The 16,100-nt window shown below is 46.6% G+C and overlaps 1 protein-coding gene across 1 annotated transcript; it reads right to left on the bottom strand.

Annotated features, from left to right (window-relative positions):
- Positions 1-2,091: 2,091 nt before the first annotated feature.
- On the bottom strand, positions 2,092-10,167 carry LOC309327279 (extracellular fatty acid-binding protein-like). The gene is made up of 7 exons (XM_081836444.1): positions 9,866-10,167; positions 9,358-9,500; positions 8,083-8,153; positions 6,064-6,174; positions 4,976-5,077; positions 4,410-4,435; positions 2,092-2,226 (listed from the first exon to the last, which is right to left on the bottom strand). The coding sequence occupies exons 1-6, from the start codon at positions 9,953-9,955 to the stop codon at positions 4,419-4,421; spliced, it is 534 nt and encodes a 177-aa protein (XP_081692570.1). The 5' UTR covers positions 9,956-10,167; the 3' UTR covers positions 2,092-2,226; positions 4,410-4,418.
- Between the last annotated feature and the right edge of the window lie 5,933 nt (positions 10,168-16,100).

Raw genomic sequence — 16,100 nt, 5'->3', positions numbered from 1 at the left:
ACTCGTTGCATAATTATTGGCACAGAAATAAGATACTACACCTGATATCGCAGCAGTCATGTACGACTAACAGTACCCAGTTTGTCCTTCAGCTCAGTAATTGGCATGGGATGGATGCCAGATCGATAGGAATCTTTAAAATAATGGTGACCTTGTTCCTTCCAACCTTTAAACTGTTAGACGTCATTGTTGTTATATTTTGACAAGGATGATTTTAAAAGGGGGTCATATGGAAGAAACCTTTAGTTATCACCTTTCACAACAAGACTCATGTTTTTCAGATGAACGACATAACAACAAAGCTTCAAATTAGGAAAACCCACCCCCCCCCTTCCATCGTTTCTATATATGAGTCAATTTTGCAGTCATCTTCTTTTTTTAAGAAAGTATCTTGCCCAGCCAGGATAACTGCATCTTCCTTCAACTGGATTTTAATATATATATATATTATAATAAAGGATAAATAAATATAGAAACAAAGTGGAAGAATGGTTTAAGATTTAGTACTTCCACTTTATTTAAATCATGGGGTATTATCATACCCAGGTATTTCAAGAATTCCAAATAATTAGTTAATTAGTTTGTTAGTTCACTCTATGCTCCCACAGAATCACCAAGTTGGAAGGGACCTTGAGGGTCATCTAGCTCAACCCCCTGCAATTTCGCCCAACATGGGGCTTAAACCCATGACCCTCAGAGTAAGTCTCATGCTCTACTGACTGAGCTATCCTTCAGGGCAGCCATGGAGAAGTCTCCTTTTTTGAGACAAGGCGAAGAATTGATGACATGATACACATTTACTGTATAAAATGATGCATGGCATGGAAAAAGTGGAGGGGTGGAATTCTCCCACTCGCATAACACCAGAATCCGTGGTCATTCTAGGAAGCTAAATGTTGGAAGGTTTCATGAGCCGTAAGGAAGAACTTCTCCACACTGCACACAGTTAAGCCATGATGACCACCAGCTTAGATGGTTTAGATAGGATTACAGAATCATAGAATTGTATAATTGGAAAGAATCCCAAGGGTCCTTTGGTTCTGCAATGCAGAAATCTCAACTCAATCATTCATGACAGATGTCCATCCAACCTCTACTTCAAAACCTCCACTGAGGGAGTGTTCACAAACTTCCATTCCATGGTCAAAGAACTCCTCGAAAGATTTCATCACCGGTGTCTCTGACCATTTTTACACATCACTAGGGAAGACAGGCAAACTAATGCCAGTGTACTGGAAGAAGCAAAGATAACCGATGATTCTTCAACATCAACTTCGTTGGACTGGTCATGTTGTGTGGATGACTGATGATCGCCTTCCAAATCGACTACTCTATTCCCAACTTAAAAATGGAAAGGTGGTGGTCAACAAAAGAGGTTTAAAGACTCTCTCTCAAGGCAAATCTTAAAAAATGTAGTATAAACACCGACAACTGGGAAATACTGGCCTGTGAGCGCTCCAATTGGAGAACAGCCTTTACCAAAGGTGTCATGGGCTTTGAAGACGTTCCAACTCAGGACTCAAGGGAGAAACGCGCTAAGAGGAAGGCACGCTTGGCAAACCCTCACTGTGATCAACCTATGTCCCCACTGTAGAAGGACGTGTGGATCCAGAACTGGCCTCCACAGTCACTTATGGACTCACTGTTAAAACCGTGTTCATGGAAGACAATCTTACGAGTGATCGCCAAAGAAGAAGACTGTCAGAAAGCTCTTCCTGATGTTGAGTCGGAATCACCTTTCTTGTAACTTGAACCCGTTGGGCGTTTACTCTGATTCCACGTTGAAGAGCAGGTTTTCCTTGGGGGGAAGTGATGGGTCTAGTAGAAGTTGTGGGTGAACCCTTGGCTCTGCTCATTGATTTCAATGGGTCTACCCTGCGTAGCACTAGCAATGAATACAATCCTGGCTTTTAAACTTGGGGTCCCTTCCCTGTGGCCAACTTGGGGCTTCCCAGTTTCAGTGACGCTAAAATTGGGTGCTTCTCGCAGTCTGTTCTGCAGCGTTATTTCTGTGGCGCGATGCCCGGTTGCAGCTCCCCACCCTCTTAAACCACCTCTGCCCTTCTGGCACATAGAGACAAAAATATAAGCTGCTGTTTCTCAATCTATTTATTGAGAGCAAGAGGGGTCTTCCACCCCAGGAGTTTAGCAAAGCCCGCAAGGGGATTGCGCAGGAAAAGCAGCGGGTGGTATCATCTGATCTGCTGTCCCATTGGCTTTTGTTACCTACAAGACAAGAACGGTTGTGAAACAGGAGCATTAAGTTGGCCTAATGCAGTCCACTCTAAAAGGCTGCCGCCTCTCTCTCCCTTTCCAGCACGACCACCTTTTGGACGAGCCACAAACACCCACTTTTGACTGCCAAACCGAGCAAACTTCCATCGGGTTTCCCCCCAATGGCTGTTTGCTCCAATTCAGGTCAATAGAGCGTTTCCCCCAGGGAAAGCAGTGGGGCAAATGGAAAACTGCTCGGCTCTGTGCTTTATAAACATGGGGTAAGCCAAGTGTGGACAAGCCCTGAATACGAGACTTCCCTAGTGTTTGACCTCTAAGTCAGGGGCTGGAAAAGCGCTACCCTCTGGCTGTTGGTGGACTCCAGCTCCCAGCAGCCCCTGCTAGCATGAGGATGAGGGCAGCTGGAAAAAAAGAACATCTGGAGGGTGACAGATTCCACCTTCCAGCACTTTTAAAAATATTTATAATTTTATTGAGATTGTTCTAGTAGATTAAAGCAAATAAAAAAGGGGGGAAGGAAGAATAGAAAAAAGAGGGGGAAAGAATATATTAGAAACCTTTTAAAAAGCAGGGGAAAACAGCAATAGGAAAAAGAGCATAAAATACAATTAAGGCCACAAAACTAGATAGTATATATGTAGATGGATAAACCTATTGTATATGTTAATCCATGTGTCACTGTGGTTTCGACAAATACATTCCAATAAATTTGTCCATGCATCATCTTTGTCCATAGGCTTGCAAGAGTCTATTGCTTGCAAGAGTTGTCATATCATCTGTCCATTGGTTGATGAGGGCCATATTTTTGCCCTTACAATGTACCAATAGCAATTTTTTACAGATGGGAGGGCATGGAGAATCCATTTGCCTTGACCAATGGTGAAACCCCATAAATTAGGCATCTAGTTTAAGAGGTTATCTTCTGAAGTTTTTAGCTCTTTATACATCCTAATTTCGTCATTGTCGTCGTTCCCCCACCCGCCCCCAATACCGAACACTGTATAAACCTACGTTTCAGGGAAGTGTTTTCCTTATTGCATTCCTACACTTAACCCGATCCTAAGTCAAGACACTGATCCGACCAGCTGGTGGCGGAAAGCAGTTCTCCGTGGGGGCAAGCGGAGAGGAGTCTTTCTGAGTTCTCTTAATGGGGGATGAAGAGACTTGAACCCGGGACCTTCTGCACTCAGAGTATGTGCTCGGCCACTATGCTATGGCCGCACCCAGAAAAGCACATCCCGAAGACTTTGTTGAAAGAGGAATGCCGTCTGCAGCAGACATTCATCCCTGCAAGTGGATTCTACCCTCACTTTCACCAGCAGAATTCTTAGGGCTTCTCATCTTTTCCTCTGCCCACTGCCACTCTTACGCAGAGCTTCCTACTCAGAAAGCAGAAAACAGACAGAGCTGCAGACACCACATATCTAAAGCAACACACACAAACATACCCCCCCCCACAAAAAACCCCTCATAGAGCTGCAATTCCAAGCACCCTTAACAAGTTCCCAGGATTCCTTGGGAGTGCTTTAAATGTACTTCCAATCTAAGGTGTGTGCCATCACAGAAAGTGTCACTCATTGTCCTTGCTCATTGTCCATCTAGACTGAGAACCTGGAACATATCCTAGTATCAGGTGGAGAAGCAGAATAGGGGGAGTAAACGAGGGGTCAGCAAACTTTTTCAGCAGGGGGCCAGTCCACTGTCCCTCAGACCTTGTGGGGGCCGGACTATATTTTTTTTAAAAAAGAAAACAACAACAAATTCCCATGCCCCACAAATAACCCAAAGATGCATTTAAAATAAAAACACACATTCTGCTCATGTAAAAACACACTGATTCCCGAACCATCTGTGGGCTGGATTTAGAAGGTGATTGGGCTGGAACCGGCCCCCGGGCCTTAGTTTGCCTACCCATGGAGTAAACAAACAAACAACAACAACCCTCGTTCTCTAAGATGCAGTAGTGATTTGAGGCATTCAGAAGTGGATCAAAGGATTGAGCTCTGCCTGCCCCCAAATATCACCTTTTAGGGGCATTTAGTTAAAGCGACATATGTCCTTTTTATTTCTGTGCCCATATTCTGCCACCACACAAACTGCATTGAGTTGCAAAAGGGCCTGTTCCTTTTTATGCCTTGGCCCTAAATGGAATCGATGCCTTAAAGAAATCTCACCTATTGTCTTTAGTCTGCACAGGCCACTGTGGAAACAAACCAAGAAACAAGATTATTGCATCCGTCAAAAATTACTGGTGGTCTAAAGTGGGGGAACATCCTTTGCTTATTGCTCCGGATGTGTCTGGTGCCTTCATAGCTTAGAAGGCAGCTTGTGTGTGACTCGCCCAGCCCAGCCCCAACCCAATGGCCTCTAGCTGGAATCCCATCATCCCTGAACCTTGGCCAGGCTGACTCCAATGATTGATGGAGGCAACACCTGGAGGACACCTGTCTGGGGAAGGCAGAAACAGGGCGACATGACGGTGAATGAACTGGCGAGTTCGTTGTGCAAGAAAAAAGGCAAAGAGATGCAGGAATTCTCCCCACGTGCACAAAATCGCATTTTTACACCAGTCTTCACTTCTACAGTTCTTGAATCTGATATCTCCCTTCCCCAAAACTGAGGCCCCCCTGAAAGTTTTTAAATTTCTAAGCCCAGTGGAGTTATCTGTTCCTTAGTACCTGACAACCGGATGTTCTCCACCTCACTGGGACATACAAGAACAACTTCTCTTAGGTCTTACCTTCTGGAGGAAATTGTACCAAATACTTCTCTTCCAAGCCTAATTTTGCGAACTGTTTTGCAAAGATCTGCTTGGACTCTCGCGTGGGAATTTTTCCAATACCTGGAAAAGAGACAAGACCTGAACCCTACATGCGTTTCATACCTCCCGTCACTAGAAGGCAGCATTTGTGCAAATAAAACATGTATGAAAACTATTGGAAGGGGGAGAGGGGAAAGAGTGAATTTCTGGCTAAGTCTTCCGAATAAGGAATGTGAGGTGAATATGTTCAGGGCACAATACAACCCCCTCCAACATCTCTCCAGTGAAAATAGGGACATCCTGTTCTACATCAGAAAGCTTCTCCTGCACAAATAGCTGTCATGGACACGTCAACATCGGTCACCTTGAGCCAATTGCAACTTTTCCACCTCACCTACATCACAAGAGTGTGGTAAAAAAAAATGTGAGGGGGAAGGGATGGTGTATAACACTTTCCACACATAATGGGGATGAAATAAAATTTTAGCGGTAAGGATTTAAAGCAGACTGGTGACCATTTCCTTCAACATTATAGGAATAGCTTTGTATTCCAGCTTCACCATTTCCTTCATTTGGTGCGGGGAATTTATTTTCAGGATAAACAGGACTCTGTTTTTGCACCTATACACACTACTTTTAACTGTTCCCCAAGGCGAGGAGGAAAAACGAAGAACGAGACATACTGGGATCCAAACAGAAACCAGTATGGCTTCTGTAGCTCTGGGACTGTCCTTGGAAATTCGAGGTACTTGGGGGTCTGGGAAAAGGACAAGCGCGACAGTCTGGGATCAAATCAGAAACTGAGGCAGCTTCTGTACTTCCAGGACTGTCCTTGGAAAATCAGGACACTTGGAAGTTATACTATGCTAGCTAGGGCTGATGGGAGTTGTCATCCGAAGCCCCAGGAGGGGACCGGGCTGACACAGGCTGTCCTACACCATTATTTTGAATTGAAAATCCCCTTGATTATATGGGCGGAATGGTAATATGTATAAATGTAACGACTTAATAAATGTTCTCTCTCTTCCCTCTTCAAGGTGAGGGAGGGAGTCTCCTTGGCCACATACCATAAAGGGTCAAATAAACGGACATGACGCCATCCCGTGTGTGTGCAGCCGTGACAATGCAGTAGCTCTTACAATCTGTCTGCCCATCTAGGACGACGCCTTTACCCCATTCTGGAGAAAAAAGAGAGAGAGGAAGGCATGCGTAATGAATTGGGGACTCTTCAATCGGTGCGAAATTTAGCACCAGCGGGAATGTTTCCCTTAAAAATAAATGAATAAACTTGACTCATCTGTCCTTCACGGCTGTAAGCTGTTAAAAGCGCATTAAGTCATCAAACCATTCAAACAGAAAACAAGAATGGATAATACTTGGGTGTGGGTGTTATTGAATAGTTCATGTGACATCACACGCACAATGTTGTGCGTGTGACGTCACACCCATTACATGCAGGCCTGTGCATGTGACATTGAATGTCTGCAATGCAGCTGTGTGTGTGAGAGAGAGAGGGGGGGGAGAGGGAGGGAGGGAGGAAGTCCAGCTCTGGTCTCCACCACCAGCAAGGCACCCTGTTCCATAGGGAGGAAAAGGGTGCCCCCCTCCCCAAAAAGGTTGATTCTCTGGCTGTCTACAGAGGGGGAAGCTGGACTGCCTCTCTCTCGTAAGCAGCACCTCAGAGGCCATTTGTTCATTGACTTTGTGGGTACCCAGCCCCCACAATTAAGGAGCTGGCTCCTATGGGCTCTGGCGTGGGTGGCTCAGGGTCGGCGGTGGCAGAGGGGCTATTGGGCGATTGTCCTTAAAAAGCTCAAAAACTTTTTGTGTCCAGTTTTTTTACTTCTCGGAATATGGTAACCCTAGGGGAATAAGGCTCTCAGCGGCTACCTAACCATAAAGATGGCTGCCTGCCACCACTGCTTGTGGGGATCAATCTGTTTGGCTGCTGTGGAAACTGGGATGCTGTGCTCAATGGATGTTTGGTCTAATCCAGCAACGAAGCTCCTCCTTGTGTTCCTAAGACTAAAGAGGATTTGGGGGCCTCTTTCGGTGAAGGAATCCTGCGTGTAGGGGGTTGGACAAGATCACCCTCGGGGTTCCTTCTAACTCCTATGGTTCTGTGGTTCCAGGATTCTATGGAAGGTGTCCTCTGTTTAATGGGCTGTCTAGTTCAAGTCTGGCTTAAAGATAACCCTAAAACGATTGCTTGGTTTGCATCTACATATTTTCCAATCGGTGTCCTCCTTTTGGGTGATGCCTAACTCAGCCCTGAGTGCTCACTGGAAGGATTGGACTGGACAGATCCTGAAGGACAGATCCTGAAGCCTCCAATACTTTGGCCACCTCATGAGAAGAGAAGACTCCTTGGAAAAGACCCTGATGTTGGGAAAGATTGAGGGCACAAGGAGAAGGGGACAACAGAGACGAGATGGTTGGACAGTGTTCTCAAAGAAGAAGAGTTTGGATTTGATATCCCGCTTTATCACTACCCTGAGGAGTCTCAAAGCGGCTAACATTCTCCTTTTCCTTCCTCCCCCACAACAAAACTCTGTGAGGTGAGTGGGGCTGAGAGACTTCAAAGAAGTGTGACTAGCCCAAGGTCACCCAGCAGCTGCATGTGGAGGAGTGGAGACGCGAACCCGGTTCCCCAGATTACGAGTCTACCACTCTTAACCACTACACCACACTGGCTCTCAAAGCTACTAACATGAGTTTGACCAAACTGCGGGAGGCAGTGGAAGACAGGAGTGCCTGGCATGCTGTGGTCCATGGGGTCACGAAGAGTTGGACATGACTAAACGACTAAGCAACAACAACAAAACTGGCCCATCTGCCCTATAGGAGGGCAGCAGACTTTCCTGCCACTGGAAACATCAAGCTGCTGCTGAAGACCACAACTACATTCAACTTGTAAACATGCAAATTGACTTAAATATTACAGAAACACCTTACGTTTCCCGTCCTCTTCCCTTCCAAAGGGAGCCTAACTTGGGTATGCCAACTGGGGCTTCTCACACTGCTTAGGGAAGCAGGGTGAATAGCTGTAACAGGTTAAAACTGAGCGAGATTTCACTCATACAGACCGCTATTGCAGGTATACTTTCCATCTTCCCCTAGGGTAAAGGCCATATCCATTTTGAGACAGCCATAGGGCCTGTGAAAGGAGACAAGGAGGAAAGGGGTCAGGTCACGAGGAGCAGTGGTGCAGTTGTGAAATCTGAGGCGTTGGACTTGGTAAGGACATCAGAAACGTCTGGCTGAATCAGGCCAGCCTCAGACCCTCCAAACGTCCCAATTTTCCAGAGGCAGTCCTGGAATTACAGAAGCCATCCAGGTTTCTGATTTGATCCCAGAATGTCCCACTTTTCCTTTCAATAGCATGTCCCTAGGTCATCAGAGAAATGTTGAAGGGGATGGAAGAGGACGTCCCTATTTTCCCAGGGGGAAATCTTGGAAGGAATGTCACAGAGGTTTTGTCACCTTTGGCTCGGAAAGTGGCCATCCAACTCAAGGTCATCGCAAATCCGAATTTGCGTTGCTGGGGGTTAGACCAGATGACCCTTGGCCCCCTTCCAACACTACAATTCTATGATTCTAACATAGTAAGGTAAAGGGACCCCTGACCATTAGGTCCAGTCGTGACCGACTCTGGGGTTGTAGCGCTCATCTTGCTTTATTGGCCGAGGGAGCCGGCGTACAGCTTCCGGGTCATGTGGCCAGCATGACTAAGCCACTTCTGGCGAACCAGAGCAGCACACGGAAACGCTGTTTACCTTCCCGCCGGAGCGGTACCTATTTATCTACTTGCACTTTGAGGTGCTTTCAAACTGCTAGGTTGGCAGGAGCAGGGACCGAGCTCACCCCCGTCGCGGGGATTCAAACCACCAACCTTCTGATTGGCAAGTCCTAGGCTCTGGTTTAATAAGGACATAAAAAGAGCCTTCTGGATCAGACCAATGGCCCATCTAGTCCAGCATCCTGTTCTCACAGTGGCCAACCAGATGCCTATGTTAAACCAGTGAGCAGGATTCAAGCCCGAGAGCAGCTTTCCTCTCCTGTGATTTCCAGCAATTGGTATTTGGAAGCATAGTTAGCAGCCATCAGTAGCCCTCTTCTGCATAGTCAGTAGATGCATAACCATAGATTCAAATTAAAACTTGCTCAGTGGATACATAGTGCTGCTCTAATTTCATCTCATCTCTCAAAATCTAAACGGGGAAATCTTCAAATTCACATGTTCAGATTCAGAATTTCTACCTGATGGTGAGCAAAAGAAATCACCAGAGCAACCACACCCCAGGGTTTTCTTCTGTCTGTAGGCGATGCTACAACAGCTCAGCAAAAACAGGGAAACTTACGTTGGCAAAGTGGAAGAGACATTGAAGTTTCCACCCTTCGTGATTGTTAAGTTGGCAGCCACCATGCTCATTCCATCTAAATAGTCGGAAAGCAGGGTGCTGTTAGTGGCGAAGATCTGTGTGTACCAGGTCTTTGGGAATTTCTGAAGACAAAAAACAAGTGGCCCTTTCAGAAGGTGCAGCAAAACACTGGGGCTCCAAGCAGAAATTCCTGACTGCCTACCTGGTACAAGTGTTCCCTTCCAATAATGGGACTTATCTGAAGATGAGGAGTTCCTGTCCATGCAGATGGTAAGCAGAAATGGCCAAGTGCACACATCACGGTGCACACCCTCCAAAGACCCCAATGGACCTGGAACATTTTCTATTTGTACAGGAACAAGTGTCCATTGAGGAATGGGCCATCTGACATTGCCAAATTCTTCCCCAAATGGTGTCTCCCCTCCCTGGGGTTGTCCCGCCACGGCACTCGGTTGGAGCTCGACAGAAGACCAGAGCTGGTGGTTACCTTATTTGGGTCACACTTTTTAAAGTCATAACGCGTAGCATGGGCAGCGTAGAGGAAGGCAAGACCCAAACCAGTCACCCAGAACTTCATCTTGCTTCTCTGCTTTCTCGCTTCTTGGTGAGAGGATATTCTGAGACAAGTTAGCTCAAGGTATGCACGCTTCCTGGCTTTTGTAGAGCTTTACTCTCTCCCCGCCACACCCTCTGACAAGCTTGCATCAAGTCCACCCGCCGTCCTTTCTCACCCACCAGCCACGTTTGCAGCTGCAGATACAACAAGGTTGTTGTTGGCTTGGGAACAGCTGCCCCAATGGCTCCTTGTGCAACACAAGGAGGTGTTGCGGTTGTCCAAACAGAGGAGGCATTTGCCTTGGCCCACGATCCAACGGGCATTTGGACAACAACCACCCGGAAAGGTCACACTCCTCTTATCTAAAGCAGGGGAAGAAGAGCTTGGAGTGGGTGACCCAAGGTCAATATGTTTCTTGGAGTGCAATAAATGAAGGAATTACGTCAGCTGCTTTCCCGGTCACCCTTTTAGAAAGATGCAGGAGAGCAAAGAGCAAAGATGGAGTCATGAGACCGGGCGGCTGCTGCTGCTGCTGCTGCTGCTCCCATGTCAGGAGGGGTGCTGGCGCCCACATGGTGTCCCAATTTTCTAGGGACAGTCCCAGAAGCCATCCGAGTTTCGGATTTGATCCCTGAATGTCCCTCTCGTCCTTTTCCTTCTGCATCTCAGAAAGCAATTAAAAGTGGTGTGTGTAGGTGCAAAAAATGGAGTATGGTTTATGCTGCAAATAAAATCGCTGCAACAAATGAAGGAAACGGTGAAGCTGGCATACAAAGCCATTCCTGTAATGTTGAAGGAAAAAGTGACCAGTTCACTTTAAGTCCTTTCATTGCAATGTTTCCACAGCCAGCCATTTCTTAGGAAACACGGGGAGTGTTGATTCCTTTACAGTCAAACCTCGGTTCTCGAACGCTTCTGCTCCTGGAAGTAAATGCTCCAGTTTCCTATCATATTTTGGAACCCGAATGTCCAACATGGCTTCTGCTTGAGTGCAAGAAGCTCTTGCAACCAATCAGAAGCTGTGCCTCGGTTGTCAAACGTTTCAGAAGTCTTCCGGAATGGATTACGTTCAAAAACCGAAGTATTGTAAATGGAGCCTGACACTGTCTACTCAGATGTAGGCCCCCTTTATTCAATGGAACTGACTCCCAGGGAACTGGATCAAGACCGGGCAGCCTTACACTGCAATCTGAAGCATTTTGACTCCGAACTAAGTCCCACCAAGTTCAATAGGATTTCCTCCCTGTTCTGATCATTCCCACAGTTTCCTCTATTATTAATATTATTATTCCATCTTTTTCCCTCATGGGGACTCAAGGCAGCTCACAACTACAATTGTATTTCATTCCATTTATCTGCGGAAGGTGTTATACCCTTCCTTGCACAATTTTTATTTACAACAATCCTGCGAAGTAGGCTTGGCAGAGAGGTTGCAATAGGCTCGAGGTGACCAGTGTCAATGCGTATATGGTGTCTCTGTGTACAGGAGATCCAACACAGGAGAGGTTTCCTTTTTATAATAATAATTTTATTAAGTTTTCCATTTTAAAAATCCAATCAAATCACATTAATTATTCCAAATTATACAAATACATATCATAAAGTCCTAATATTTTGCCAAATTATAATTTTTTTGTTGGGGGTTCCCATGCTTCAAGTTCAGTAGGGTCCAATCATCTCTGCTGCTTTTAGTATTCACCAGTCCCATCTTTCAATCTTCTTGTTATTATTCTTCTTTCTTTAATAGCCTCTGAGTTGTTTCCACAGGTGAGTTAAGGTAAACAATATTACGCTTCTGTGTGAACTTTGTATGACTCTCCCTTTTTTTTATAGCTGGTAAGTCTTTTGTTTGCAATAAATCCTCATGCACTGGTATTTATGCCGAATCCATCCAAAAGTCCTCCACGGGCGGCAGACGCCATTTTTTCTCAGTTCCAGTGAAATAGAATCTAGGCATTAATTTTCCCAGACAAGTTGCACCATACATTAGCCTTTCCAGAGAAGGTCTGCCAAGTCGAACTTAAAATACAGACATGATAACAAAGTGATAGCTCGCCTCCCCCACACAGGAGAGGTTTCCTGATGGGGAAGAGGATGTCGCTATTTTCGTCAGAAGACTGTTGGAGAGCTGGAGAGCTGGAGTGGACCACAGGAAGGATTTTTCTTCCTACCTGCCCAGGAGGATGAAGAGCCAAGCCTGGCCTGGGAATTCAGAACATCAGAGGACATTGCTGCTTTGAATCCCTCTAGCCATTCTCAGTCCACAGGGAGGGACCCATGGCTCAGCGCTGAAGCAAATACTTGCTGTCCCTTGGGCATTTCCAGAGATTAGGAAGGCCGGGGAAACCTTGTCTCTGGCAGAGAGCTGGACAGCATCTTCCAGCAGTGGTCCATAGCCCAGAGGCAGACGAAGCGAGGTTCTGCTAGGACAGCCATAATCTCAACTCATCCCAAGGCAGGGGTGCCAACTGGAATAAAGTATTGGGTAAGCCTCACCCTGCATCATCAACCACAAGACACCATTTGAAGGGCGATGCCCATCAACGGGGGGGGGGTGTGGTGGTGGTGGAAGCGACCTGGTCCCTAGGAGCTGGCGCCTAGGCCACAGGGTGCAAGCAGATCCAGTGATCTCCCAAGGGTGCTGGGCAAAAGAACTCCCTTGGCAACTCTTATAATATAATATAATAATAATATCTTTATTGTCATTGCCCCCTCTCGGGGACAACGAAATTACTTGGCTGCCCCATCCACCCAGGTAGGGCACTCCACTCAAAATCAGAACAACTATAAAAAACTAATTAAAACAATACAGTATAATACAGCAAGGAAGATTGGATGACTTTCAAAGTCCAGGTTTCCCATTCAGGGCCGAGATCACTCTGGAGAAGAAGTTGTTCTTGAGACGGCTCGTTCTTGTCTTCATCGTCCTGTATCTTTCTTACCGCAAGAAAGAGCAACAAACTGGTTTAGCTGATCCCGACCAGCCCTTCCTCTTCTTGATGTTGCCCATTTGAATGGAGGAATTTCTTAATGTACTCACATCAAGTACTTGTGTAAGTCCTTCCTTGAATTCTCCCCGTCATGCTTCTCAATATGACCTCTGTATCTTCCTCTTATTAATTACCCTGGCTATGATTACAATTTTGAATTTATTACATCACACCCTTCCTCCCGAAGGAGCCCAGGGAGATGAACCACACGAGCAATAAAACGTCTTAAGAACGATTCCAGTGAAGATGGAGACTGGGAAAGAGCTTTGCTTAAAGGTGTTGTTGGAAGAGGGTCCATCTTCAGGAGGGTGTCCCTGTTTGAGGTCCTGGAGGTACCCAGTTCTGTGGGTAAATAACACACGGTAGCCATTTGGGCAGGAATAACAACAGCAGTGAAACCGGAAAAAGAAGCTACTCCAGGCTTTGTCAGCTCATGCGCTGGGTTCGAAACCTGCCCTTTCAGCACATCCCAGGACACCTGCCCCAGCCCCAGAGCTGCAGCCAGAGGGAGCACCTGACGGGGTGCAAACAAAATGGATGGAAGGTGAAACCAGCTTTTAAAAACATTGTTTCCAGCGTACAGATCCCAGATCCCCAGACTATAATTTTAAAAAGGAACCATCACCAAGGGCCTCTGGACTGTGAAAAGATCAACCAATGCTGATGGAAATGAACTGTTGTTACTTAATGTTTTCTTTGCCATCCAGTCATTAGGGATGCAATTTTAATTGTGCTCCTGGTAAGCAATTTACCGTGTTTCAGAATAACAAGCAGTCTTGGCATATTTTGTTATTTTTAATTAGTTACCTAAGTGATAGAATCTGACTGACAGATTGACTTTGCCGGCTAATTAGAATCAGGCTGGTAATGTAAAAGTTTCGGGGTTGTTTGTGTGTGTTCTTTTAAGACGAAAAATAAAAATAAATAAATGAAGAACATTAGAAAATTGGGCCTATCGAGCTAGCTGCTGTTATTCCATCAGGCTGCAGAAAAGAAGAGAGAAGCGTGGCGGCAGGACTCCCCTGAATCAGCTCAGCTGAGAGACCAGCTGCTGTTTTGCTCCTTCCCTCCCTCAACTGCTTCTGTTAACTCTGGCCATTATAAGAACTATGCAGCTTTTAAACACATGAAGCCTGACTCTGCTCGTTTTCCTCTCCCCTTCCCATCGCTTTTTCTTTTTGTGCCATGTCTGTTGGACTGCAGCCCTGTTTTTGACCTGGGGTTGTTTAGACATCATAACTCATGGACATAATAGTCACATGAATGTTCATAATAGCCTAATGATTCAGTTCAATAATGCATAATAATTCAAGCGTACATGAGGATGCAAGAACTATTAAAGGAAATGGGATTGTTAAAGCAGGGGGTGTGGAGGAAAGCATAGAAATGTCTCCTTGCCAGACACAACTACTTCTGGAAATTTGCATGTAATGAAAGCACTGAGGAAATATTTACTGGAAAGCCATGTACATTACACCCTGTTGCATAAATGAGCGCCTTTAATGAGGTCTTATCTACAATGCCTAAAATGAAAATGCTGTTGCTTTTTATTACCATCACAGTTTATTACAGGGATCAGGCAACAGGGATTCTGCAACCAAATCTGGGCCCTAGAGGAATACCACCCATTCACTTCAAAGCAGGCATAGGCAAACTCAGACCCTCCAGAAGTTTGGGACTACAATTCCCATCATCCCTGACTACTGGTCCTGTTAGCTAGGGATGACATGAGAATTAGTTGACCTCTGCCTGCACTTGGCTTTAGCGCCACCTACTGTTGACCTCCCTGCCCTCTGCCCTACCAATGCCAATGGCTACCAGGCACCGCTCCAAATAAAAGGCACACGAGAGACACTTTTTTGCTTCTTAAGATGTCTGCGAATTTACGGCAGTGCCAAAAATCGAATAAACAATCATTGCAGGCGGTAGGGAGGCAACCCAAGGCAAGAGTTGCCAGCCGCCAGCCCCTAGGAGGACTTCTGTTCCTTTGCCATAGTGGCAAAAACCACTTGGGGTTTGATGGCACATGCCAAAGCAGTGGAATCTGGCGCAAATGGGGAAATGCCCCACAAGCCTTTGTTGCCCCTCCTGGCCTGCTTTCTTGCTCACAGCCAGTCCAGGGGGTGGGGGTAGTGGCTGCCAGCTTCATCCTCCTAAGTCTCAGTGATGCCTCTTGTAGAACTCATCCAGGGAGCGCATGGGGACAAAGCTGGAATAGGCCTGCGGCACAGGTGCCTCAACTTGGGCCTCACATTAGGGGGACTGTCGCGCATGCATGACGCCCTGCGGTGGGCCACACCTGCTGGGATGCTCTGGCGATCGCAGCAGGTGGCGCGGAGGGCGAGAAACGCCCCCCCTCCCCAAGCCTCCTGCCTGGCACACCGGCGTTCACCCCGGGGCAGCAGGGGATGGCAGCCCCTTCAATATTGGGGGTGCAAGCTGCGTCCCCTGCCTCAAAATATTGAGGGGGCTGAAGCCCCTTGTGCCCCATATACCTGGCACAGCTGTTCCCGTGGCACAATATGTCAGTGTATTTGGCAGTGAACCAGAAGGTTGGTGGTTCGAGTCCACCCAGGGACGGCTGTGGGCATTGCAGGGAGCTGAACGAGGGTCCCTTCCAACTCTACAATTCTTTGAGAAATCTACAAGGTTGGCTCATAGGCTGACCAGTCCCAAAGAGCATTTGCCATCTTAAATCTCGCCCCAAGATGCGAGGAAGGCCACATACAACGTTGCTCCGAGAACGAGGCACTGTGAGGTGGCATCTGAGGCAGCCCCACCCGGGCATTACCACAGTAGGAAAAGCCACCACCATCATCGTGTTGCCGTAGCTGGAAAAACTGGTTTTTTTAATGCTGTGTCTGCAGCAGGAAGCAAAACAGAATGGGCAAAGACTAATGATGATGAAGATAATGGTGAAGGTGACAGCACCTTGAAAGGATTTTGCATTTATTGCCACTCTACGTAGAATCATAGAATCATAGAGTTGGAAGAGACCACAAGGGCCATCGAGTCCAACCCCCTGCCAAGCAGGAAACGTGCCGCTTTCAGAGTTCTTACCAAGCCTTGCAAGTGGAAAGGCAGCCCAGCCCAGTATCTATCTGATCATCTTATGAGATATAACCTGTTTTCAAAAGGAGCTGGGAGAGGGGAAAAACCTTGTATACATCAGGATG

This window comes from Podarcis erhardii (assembly GCF_964252035.2).
Source record: "Podarcis erhardii genome assembly, chromosome: 13".
NCBI lineage: Eukaryota > Metazoa > Chordata > Lepidosauria > Squamata > Lacertidae > Podarcis > Podarcis erhardii.
Note: the sequence above shows the minus strand (reverse complement) of the source record. Positions and strands in the feature narration are given on the sequence as shown.

Excerpts from the sequence above, each read along its gene's own strand:
- LOC309327279 (XM_081836444.1), bottom strand. The coding sequence starts at position 9,955 with ATGAAGTTCTGGGTGACTGGTTTGGGTCTTGCCTTCCTCTACGCTGCC. Across the intron at positions 9,501-9,865 it reads AAAAGTGTGACCCAAATAAG|AAATTCCCAAAGACCTGGTA; the intron begins GTAACCACCAGC and ends TTTTGTCTTCAG. Across the intron at positions 8,154-9,357 it reads GTCTCTTCCACTTTGCCAAC|GCCCTATGGCTGTCTCAAAA; the intron begins GTAAGTTTCCCT and ends CTCCTTTCACAG.